Here is an 11,036-nt window from a genome sequence, read left to right on the forward strand (position 1 = left end):
GTCCTTACCACTGTGCTCTGTGTTCTTTTGTTTTCAATCTCTCCGTTCAAAACACATTTATATCCTGTATGAGAGATATGACACATTATTTAATTTTGAACTTGACCGGTCTCCAGACTTAAAAAGAAATGAAAGAAACAAAAGACCATGACCTTGATATTGACCTTAAAGCAGCGCTATGTAGTTTTGGGTATCATAGAGACACACGGGCGCCTACAAATTCACGGCCCCTATTGTGACAGCGGCCCCACTTCGGGTAAGGAAGAACGGTAAACTGCAGCTGCCAATGCAATCACAATGAGAGGCATCGTGAAATATCATAATTTCAGTGGTTGACTACTAAGGCCATAGCGATTTTGTGTTCTAATAAAGTGTCCCATGAGTTTAATTTTGCCTTTTTAAAGTGGCATATCTGTCACCTTGATACACTACCTACAATATACTTTAATATACTTCATCTGTGAGTCAAAAGTGCTAGCATTGACACTCAGTTCTGCCTTGGTGCTTTGGCAAATGCCAGGATGAAACTCATTGTCTCTTGTAGGCCCCCCCCTGAGTCTATACTGTACATCTATGGAAGGATGATTGTTATTGCTTAAACATGTAACTAATTTTGTGGGCTATATGCCATATAGTTGTTAAAAAGTTGCATAGTGCTGCTTTAACCGTAGACCTTTTGATTCCAAACACCACACCAACTTTGGATATCATTTGGGGCCAGCAGCCTGTTGATCACACTCACGATCGCTTGATGAAAACGCGTCTACTGTGTTCTGGAGTTATTTAGTTCTTGACAGACACACAGTCAGGAGCGATTACAAGGTAGGCATTTTAATGAGAAGCACACACAGTGAAGCTTGTACATTTTCATTGTGCCAAGACGCTGTTTTGCTGACGACATTTTCGAAACCAGTTCCGCACTAAACATTGTCAATACGCACTATGTTGGACCAAACAAGCTGTGTTGGAAAGTAGCTACGGACATTTACTCAAGTGCTGTACTTTGAGGTACATTTACTTTACCTGGATTATGTGAATTTTACAATACTTTATACTTCTACTTCACTACACCTCAGAGGCAAATATTGTGCCTTTTCTTCCACTGCAATTATTAGCAGGTGTATAATATAAGCTCACAACAGTCACACACGCTATGAGTTTATACCTGTGTTTTAAAAGATTTTGAAAAAAAATGTAAAACCTTTTTTGGGGAGTGGGAGACCTTGTGGAATGGGACATTCTGCATAATGAATAGATTAACTTTTGATACTGTAAGTATATTTGGATGCCAATACCTTTGTACTTTTACTGTAGTCATAATCATTTAGAAAACATTCTATTCTACATTGATTGAGTTGTTGCTACTTTTACTTAATTAAAAAAAGAAATCATACTACTTCTTCCTCCAATTGCAAACAAGTGCACTGGCTAAATTCCATCCTCTCACAATTTTACACGAGACGAGAGCCGCTCCCAACTTTCGATCTTTCCATTCTCCAGCCGTTTGTTCGCACGGCACGAGAGAGACTACCTTCACTCCCACTCCCCGGCATTCAGTGGAAAAGCCATTAATGGAGTGAAATGAAAAGAACTGGCGAATAACATCTGCACACACACGGACACGGCCCGCCAGTTGAAATGGAAAATGTTGTTTGATTCCATCCAGCGGTGGAGGACGTAGTCAGATGTGTTACTAGCAATAAAACCATGATGTAAAAATGACGTAGAAAGATGCACAAGTTACAAGTGCTGTATTCAAAGCTTTACTTGAGTAAAAGTACAACTTGTCAAATAACTACAGTGAAGTAAAAAGCACAATGTTTGTCTCTGAGATGCAGTGGAGCAGAAGTATAATTAAAGTGTCGAAGATTTGATGGATATTCATGTATCGTAAATAAAAAGTACCTCAAAATTGCAGCGCAGTACTTGAGTACCCTATTGTTAAAATTGTGTTTTTTATGTGACCACACTCACCTGTTCATTAGGTATGCCTGGTTGTCAGGTGGTTGGTGACCCAGCTGAAGTCAGGCAGACATATTTGCATATTATAACGACACCTATTTGAGTAATCTTAACTCCATAGACACATACAAAACAGAAGAAGTACAAAACTATGGCACCACCTCTTTAAAGAAAAAATAGCAGATCTACAAGCTCACAACGCCTTACGTTGTGAGGCGTTGTGAGCTTGTAGATCTGCAATTTTCACTACTTTTGTGAAACACTCGATGATGAGGTAGGGAATTAATTCAAGAAAAAAAACGTGTTAAAAGTTGAAATATGGAGATACATGGTTTCTGCCCGACAGCAACGATGAGTAAAATGTCATGAGAACGCTTTGTTTGTGATTTGGTGATATTACTGTATATAAAACTGACTTGACAGAGGGAAGGATCTACTGTATGTATGTAAGTACAGTATATGTGTGTGTACCAACTACTGTAAAAGCCTTGTCCTGGCTTGATCCTGGGCACATAGAGGCGTTCCCAGCAGGGTCATAAAGACTTCATGAATGAAGTCAGCCTTAAACAAACTTCAGTAATCTTCAATTGTACTGTAGGTCCATTACTCTCTCCTCCAACCCTTGACATTCACTATCTTATTGTTTCCTTATCTTTGGTTCCATTAACCTCACCTCCCATTATTTCCTGTCACCTCTCTCTCTCTCTCTCTCTCTCTCTCACACACACTCACTCACGCTCTCACTCTCCCTGTCTCTCTGTCTCTCTCGCTCCGTCTCTCTCTCACCTCCACTCCTTTTTTCCCCTCCTCCATGCTTTCTTCTCATCCATCCATCCATCCATCCATCATCCATCCATCCATGGGGCTTTCCATGCGTCTCCAGTATGAGTTGGTGTCCTTCCAACCTGCCTCACCCCGCTCAGGAGCCAATAGACAACAGAAGGTAATAATCGCTATTGATCCTTGGCTCCTGACAAAGTTTTCACATGATTTCAGTCATTTGGATTCCATAGAAGCCAGCATGTCTTCTATGGAAGCTTGTTGCACAGCGAAAGTAGCCCATCTACAAGCTCAATCAATGCGTCTGCACACTGTAGGCTACGTTCAGTTGTTATTTTTAGATTAATATTATGGGGGTGGTATAGCTGAATGGTTAGGGAGCCCGCCTAGGGAACCAGAGCCCCTCGTTGTCCCAGGTTCGATTCCAGGCCAAGGTAGCAATGTGGATTTGTGTCCTTGAGCCTAATTGCTCATACGCCTGTGTGTGCAACCTTGTGATTCGCAGTCCACACGCTCCTTGTGGACTGCGAATCAGCTGGGTTGGGCTGAAAATACTGAATTTCCCTTGCGGGAGGAAATAGGGATCTATCTATCTATGATATTATATTGCTCGCTTCCAGAAAACCCTGATGGTCTCTGATAATTCGTAAAAACATTATTATACATATTATTCTGTTAATAATTTGTTTAGGAAACGGTGCTAGTGTTCGCCTGTGTGAGCCTTATGGATGTTGGTAACAATATAATGTTCCTCAACATTAATGGGGAGATGGGTCCTACAATGTTGTGATTATTCATTAACCCTTGTGTGTGTACACAGTAATGGTTAGGAGACGAGGTCAAGGCACAAACCATAAGTGGTTCTCAAAGTGGGGTCTGGGAGGGGTCTTGTCTGTAACTCTGTGTCCCCATTTGGTGCCATTTGTACACTCTCAAAGTAACAGAGTCCGTGAAATCTCAAAGATTAAGAACCACTGCAATAGATGAATTATGAATAGTTGAATTCATGACTTGAATTCATGACTTGAGCCCCATATCCACACACATGTTTTAGTTTCTGATTGGCTGTTTCTGATTGGCTGTAAAATCCCCACACGTTTATCACCACATGCTTCTGTTACTGCTCTTGACCAAGTGTGTATGTGTGGGAGTGTTTCTACACACACACCACAGCACTATAGGAAGTCAAAATAACACCAACTAGACAAAGTCTAGACAGGTTCTCTCGGTTTAACAGCAGGAACAACATTTGTTATCATTATGTGAATCCAACTGGCGTATCATAACACATTTTGTTAATATATTTGTTATCAATGGCTACTATAACCATCGTCGTTACTGACACAAGCTGGTAAGATCACACTTATGAACTATTTGTTTTTGTATTTCTTTAGTCTCTCATCACATTTTAGTTACAATAATATTCCATAACAATTCAAATTTTATTTGATGAGTTGAACTGCAAAAGTGTTGCTTAAAGGTTGCTTAAAGGTTACGTTCTTATTTACTGTCAGCATTATTGGCATTTAGTTGATATGTTGTCATTGTGAATGGACAAGATCAACAGCTTCTAGTCGGGATGTAATCATGTACTCTTGGTTCATTAATAAAGCACGTTGAGATCATTTATTTTGACCCATTTTAATTTGTGTAAGTTGCATTGCATGCTAACATGCCATAACAACAGGCTTATAGTAAATCACTTTAAGGGCGTATCACACCTAAAAAGCAAATAAAAGGTGAAGGAGATTACACTACAGCTACATTAGATTAGCATGTTGTTGCGTGCCTTCATGCTTCTGCTGCAGCCGCATGAGACTGAAGTACAGTAGCTGTGAGAAGAGACAATAGGCAGGCACTCTACTTCTTGTTTTGTTTATTCCATACTGACAAACCATGTTTACAAAACCCATTTATTTTCTTTTGTTTCCATTTGTATTCTTGTATTTGTACAAATAAATCATTATTATATTGATATTAAATTAGTAACAGCAGTGGTTCTCAAAGTGGTGTCCGGGGACCCCCCAGGAGCTCCACAGCTAAATGAGTTTGTATAGCATCAAATCAATACATTTTAACCACTTAAACCCTATACATCAGCTATTTTCAAATAATCTCGAAGAATATGTGAAAAAAACGTCTTCGAAACATTTCAACTACACAAATCAGAAAATAAATCGGTCTTGAGCAGTGGTTCTCAAAGTGGATTTTAGGGACTCTATGTTCCTTTGTGGGGGTCTAAATTGACCCTTACAAGTCTCTAACTTTGACAGTATACAAATGGAACCAAATGGACCCTGTCAGAGTTAAAGGAGTAGTTCACCCCCAAAATGACTTTTTTCCCTTTGATTACTCACGCCATGGAGACTTGAGTTCAATAATATATTTTTGTTTTATTCATAAGACAATAATTTGATTAAAATGAATGTACCCCCTTTCATTCCAGATGGGGGCATCAAACTTTTGTCTTAGGAATCTGCGACAAATACAAAAATATATTATTGAACTCAAGTCTCCATGGCGTGAGTAATCAAGTCATTTTGGGGGTGAACTACTCCTTTAAGGTGAGACCTTGACATTTGGGAAACACTGGTATTGACTATTTGGCTGCGTTCCGTTGCGTTCCAGCTACAGCCTGGAGGGCCTGGAGGTGGAGAGGGGAGCGGGCCAGACGTCCTGCCCCAGCCTGGGGGCCTGTGAGGACAGGTCCATGTCCCTGGAGAGAGGAGGAGGCTCGCTGGTGTCCCTCACCGAGGAGGAGCAGGAGGGAGAGCCGGGCAGTCAGGTGAGTGCAAGAGGGCTGTGTGTGTGGGCGTGCGTGCGTGCATGTTTTTGATTGAAGACTTTATTAGAGGTTTTGCATAGGAAAAGGTACAGTTTCACTGGTACAAGGTCAACTAAAAGGAGATCCTAGAAAAGCACTTGGCTTATTTCCACAGGAAACCATCTCATATAACATTGAATGACAGACAGATAAAACACAGTACTATGCAGTAGATATAGTCAGGAAAAAAAAGGAACCAGACTGCAACGTTGTGAACTTGCTGGTTCTTATAGTCACCGTTTGCGTTATCGTGGTATTCCTATTCTTGTCGTTATGTTGCAAACAGTGTGTGAGCGGGCGAAATAGCATTGACAGCTACACTATGACTGCTGACGGAAGCTATCCATGGCAAGCTGCCAGTTAGTAACGGTTGCTGAGCTAGCATTGGACAATCGCTTTTGGGGACGGGCTTCGCGAAGGGCTAATTGTGTATTTGACAGAATTGGAATTTCTGTTTGGTTTCTCACAGATTTGACAAACAACTTTATTATACAAATAAATTACATATTTAATAACTATAATGTTTCTGCTTTTCTTTTTTTTTTTTGCCCCATGCTATTTCTTTTTATATTTGAAATATACCCCCAAGATAGTCAACATGGAAACAATTATGATTATTATGACGATTGTGCAAAAAAATAATTGTGATTGTCTCAAATAGTTGTGACGGGCCTATTGGTATGACTTGGTGGCAAGAATGTGAGAAGTGATTGTATATGACTCGCTTTAACACACTGACATGTGTTGACTGTGTTTGTGTGTATTCTAGAAGTGTCATCATCGGGTCCTCTCCCTGACGAGCAGCTGTCCCGCCGTGGCCCATCACCAACCCCTCACCAAGTCCATCTCCATGGTTACCATCAGCCAACGGGAAATAGAAGGTACGTCTCACACTCCTCTCCCCACTTCCTGTAGATCAGTGTGTAGCGATGTGAACTCTGCCTTTGTGCGTTGTGTTGTGATAGAAGTCACTCAAGTCTCTGATGAAGCTTGGCAGCAGCCATTTACTGACGGTCACTGGCAATGAGGAAATATAGGCACAGTCAGGACCAGCGCAGCTTCACAACTTCAGAAAACAAAGCATGTGTCTTCACAATAACAGACTGGGAAGGGATTCTGATACGAGGTAACAATAGTAACACATTTAACATGCTCCTGGCAATGAGGAAATATAGGCACAGTCAGGACCAGCGCAGCTTCACAACCCTTCACGACCCTGCATTGCTATAGACATTCTGTCGGGACTACTGTAGGAGATGTGTGAAACCACTGGCAGCACCCCTAGAAAAGTTAAAATAATTATAATAATCCTATCATTTCTTTTGTAGGCTAGCTAGTTAGCAAACAGCTGCTTCTCTGACAGTTTGTTTGTCATATTCCCCAGGGAATGTTACAGTTACAGACAGGAAATTTGGTTGGCATATAGAGAGCGGTGAGGTGAAGCCAGATTTATACTTGGTTGTACTGGTATTACTTACCGAAAATAGCCGAAATACAAGCTCACAACGTGTCGGGCTGCGACACATTGTGAGCTTGTAGATCGGCTATTTTCGGTGCATGACACAACAAAACATACTGTATCAAACTCATTATTGTTTACAGCCTAAATTGCCCATATCTCCTTCACCAACCTTATGATCATTCCATTTACCTTCATCAGATGGAGGAAGGTGTCCCTGTGCCTTTCCCTTCCCCAGTTCTGACGTTAGTTGTTTTGAACGATAATAAAAGTGAGTTTCTTCCTGTCGGTACCCCTGCTGTCTCCTTCCAATACCCTCCAGCCATGGGACGGCATCGATCAAAGCGACGAATCAGCTTCGCCCTCAGTTTCTCGCCTCTCCTCAAATCTAGAAGCTTCTTTTCTATTGGCTCTTCCTCCAGCGATGAGGAAGAGCTGGGCGGTAGTAAGTACTACGTGTCCCAGAATGCCTCAGTGTGGCTGTCGTCCTTCTTTGCTTCCTGTGTCAATGTGGTGCCCCCCACAATGTGCCTGTCCACCCCCCCTCCCCCCAAAAAGTGCTCACTGAAATGTGGCCACCTTCTGCTTGAAGCCATAGAATTAGAATGGATAGAACTGCTGTTATAGTGGGGTTGGGATCCTGTAGGATTTTAACCATTCCGGTTCCCTCTTAACGGTCCCATTCCTTAACGGTTCCCTTTAACGATTCCTATACAGGGTTCCAAATGGTCCCTTACATCAGTGGTTCTCAACCTTTTCAGGCCGCGACCCCCAAAATAATCATATTTTAACTGGGGACCCCCCCCACACCCTGCCGAGCAACAAGAGTTGAGGCATTACGTATGTAGATCGGCTATTTTCACAATTTCTGCCTCTAACATTTGACAATTTGGCCAATGTTTAATTTGTCATTTTAGAGGTTTAAAAGTCCTTAAATTGTCTCTTTAGAAATGTGCATAGACTTAAACTTTCTGCTGGTTTGTTTGCTGTTGAGTGAGAAAACAATGTTGCACATTAAGTTAATCCTCTGGGGACCCCCGAAATAATTTGGGGACCCCCCTGGGGGTCCCGACCCATAGGTCGAGAACCACTGCCTTACAGGTCTGAGGTTTGTAACTCCTTTACGGGTCCATTTGGTTCCATTTGTACACTCTCAGAGTTATGGTGGTTCCTTGAAATTAAAAAGTTTGAGAACCACTGGTATTGTCATTGTAGAGCAGACGTGAAGTCCACATACCAGCTCTGACGGTGTGATAAAAAAACGGTTCCGGTCCCATTCCTGGTTCCTCAATGTTGTATCCGGTTCCTCCGATTCCTCTGGTTCCGGATCCTGACCCCATTTATTTAGGACACTGAAAATGTCTGCTGTTGAATGTTAAAGCTGCCATTTATGAAATCACAGTCACTTCATAAATGCACTGGCCGTGCACGAGACTCAGAATGTTGTGAATGTTCAGCAGAACGCCCACTAGAATGTTTGGCCAAATGTTTTTTGTTTTTTTACATCCGCTTTCTCAGTCTCATGCATGATGTGACCTAATGCTGCTGTCCTTTGTCATCTAGGCTGGGTGTACCAGTGTGATTGCAGTAGCAATGTCTCTTCTATCCATTTGACCTCTTTGTCTGAAGCAGCACTGTCTCTATTCTCTAATAACACCTGAGCTCGGTCTGAAACCCCAGCCCCTTTATGCCTGCCAACCCTCATCTCTATTGTGAAGTAGGAAGGACAAGGTTATACCAGCGAGAGGTACAATTCAGCCCGCGATATTATTTAAAAAAAGGATGTCGCTGTTTATGCTTGGCACCGCCAAAAACAACAATGGTGAACAATAGTTATAGTTATCTTTATAGTTATAGCGCTCAGTGTGGAAATGGCACTTAACCCGCAACCACATCAAGTCACTTTTGGACCAATGTGGCCCCCAACCTGGTTCAACACCACTGGGTTATACTATTGAGGGGTTCTACATAATGCTTCAAAGTCTGTTATCAAAACCTATAAGTGTGAGTTTTATGTTTGCTACTTTAAGCTGTGCTGGAGAACGTTCACACTTTTCAGTGACTTTCACTTTCAGTGACATTATAGAGAATACTCTCTAAGCTGAACTAAAGAACGGATAGTGTTTTTACAAGAGGGTTAAGTTGAACTGATATCTTGGACTTTGGCAGTCACCGACCAGGATTTGAGCCGTGTGTCTGTCCAGCCATCTGGCAATGTCTTTATTCTTCTCTAATTCTTTCTTTTCATCCTTCTCTAATTCGTCCTTTACCTCCATTTTCCTTTGACCATCAGTGAGTTATAAAATAGTTGCTGCAAAGGCCCTTTTCATGTTTGATTCCAGACAACTGGAACATTCAGACATTCAGAGAACTTGACCCTCAGAGAGGCGCGATTGACTCCAACATTCTTTGTATAAGAAAACTGAATGGATGTAATATGTATTATTACTGTTCAGTCCAACTTTGTCCCTTGTCTCGTCCTCCCAGCTAACTGTGTTGCTAAACATATTTCATGTTATCGTGCTGCTCCGCTCTGATCACCTGACACTTCTGTTTCCTGTCTGCTTCCTGTAGGAGCAGGGTCATTCTCCAGCACCACTGGATCTCTAGAATACAGGTAAGGATGGAAGCTGTCCATACCTTTTTCCTTCTGGACCTGTAGATCAGTGTTGCTCAACTTTTTCAGGCCGCGACCCCCCAAATAATCATATTGTAACTAGGGACCCCCACACCCTGACGAGCACTAAGAGTTGAGGCATTACATTTTGTATAACACGGTTCTATTGTGAACAATTTCTGCCTCTAATATTTGACAATTTGGCCAATGTTTAATTTGTCCCGACCCACAGGTTGAGAAACACTGCTGTAGATGACAGAATCTTACAATTACGTTAAGGGTCACAGTCACTATATTAAGGATACAATGATGTTGACTCTCTCTGTTCAGACAAGGAACAAGGAAAGTGATTCAAATCTGAAAAAAACAATGTGACTCCAATCTGGATACAGTAAGTCACAAATAAGAATTGGGCTGCCAATCCGAACAGGCCCTTAGCTAGCTGCTTTAGTTTACTAGCTTGAAAGGACAATTAGCTAAAACTAGCTTTTCGAATGAAGCAACAATTCTTTCTTTTTATATAATATCTTTCTTTCTCTCTCTCCCTCTCATGTTTAAAGGAGTAGTACACCCCCAAAATTACTTTTTTTCTATTGATTACTGACGCCATGAAGACTTGAGTTCAATAATATTTTTGGGTTTTTGTCGCATTCCTAAGACAATAATTTGATTACAATAATTTTACCCCCTATGATTCCGGATGGGGACCCGAATGCAAGGGTCCCCATCAAGAATCAATGGGGGTACATTTACTATAATACATTTTTTGTCTTTGGAATGGAACAAATACAATTATTTTTATTGAACTCAAGTCTCCATGGCATCAGTGATCAATAGAAAAAAAATGCATTTTGGGGGTGTACTACTCCTTTAAACATGAGAGGGAGAGAGAGAAAGAAAGATTTTATACTAATTTACTGTCATTTAAAACATCGCTGAACTCATGAACTGTCAGGTCTTTGTTACCTTTTAATGTGGGCACGTGCGCGATGTGCGCGTGGATCATGTACCAGGCGTGTGTAGACCCGATCAGCTTTCAAATAAAAAAGAAAAGATATGGGTCGTCGGGGGCGCGCGACCCAAGACTAAGGCAACACTGGTAGTATCTCAGAACTGTTCTTTATGTGTTGTATAGTATCTCAGAAGAGGAGCCCGGCCCATTGAGGAGTGACAGCGACGTGAGAGTTGGAGTGGGAGGAACCAAAGTGAGCAGGACGTTCAGCTACCTCCGCAGCAAGATGAGCAAGAAGAACAAGGTCATTATGTCAGCTATTTCTGTCTTCGGCCAGTTACAGGGGAAACTATGTCATTAATATAGCTTAGAGGGTTTGTATTGCAAAGTGCACCGTGATGAGATCACACCGGTGTACTTTGCAAGTACACTCAAAGTATAT

The 11,036-nt window shown here is 41.6% G+C and overlaps 1 protein-coding gene across 4 annotated transcripts in view; it reads left to right on the top strand.

The window, feature by feature from the left end:
* The window catches only part of LOC308294721 (uncharacterized protein), a 97,216-nt gene that overhangs the window by 42,950 nt on the left and 43,230 nt on the right, over positions 1 to 11,036 (top strand). For all 4 annotated transcript variants that reach the window (XM_080737518.1, XM_080737519.1, XM_080737520.1 and 1 more), the window contains exons 8-12: positions 2,846 to 2,905; positions 5,371 to 5,527; positions 6,336 to 6,447; positions 9,600 to 9,642; positions 10,778 to 10,898. In XM_080737518.1, the coding sequence (XP_080593644.1) occupies positions 2,846 to 2,905; positions 5,371 to 5,527; positions 6,336 to 6,447; positions 9,600 to 9,642; positions 10,778 to 10,898 (493 nt within the window). The remainder of the gene's footprint in view (positions 1 to 2,845; positions 2,906 to 5,370; positions 5,528 to 6,335; positions 6,448 to 9,599; positions 9,643 to 10,777; positions 10,899 to 11,036) is intronic.

The sequence above is a fragment of the Nannobrachium achirus genome (assembly GCF_963921795.1).
Source record: "Nannobrachium achirus genome assembly, chromosome: 11".
NCBI lineage: Eukaryota > Metazoa > Chordata > Actinopteri > Myctophiformes > Myctophidae > Nannobrachium > Nannobrachium achirus.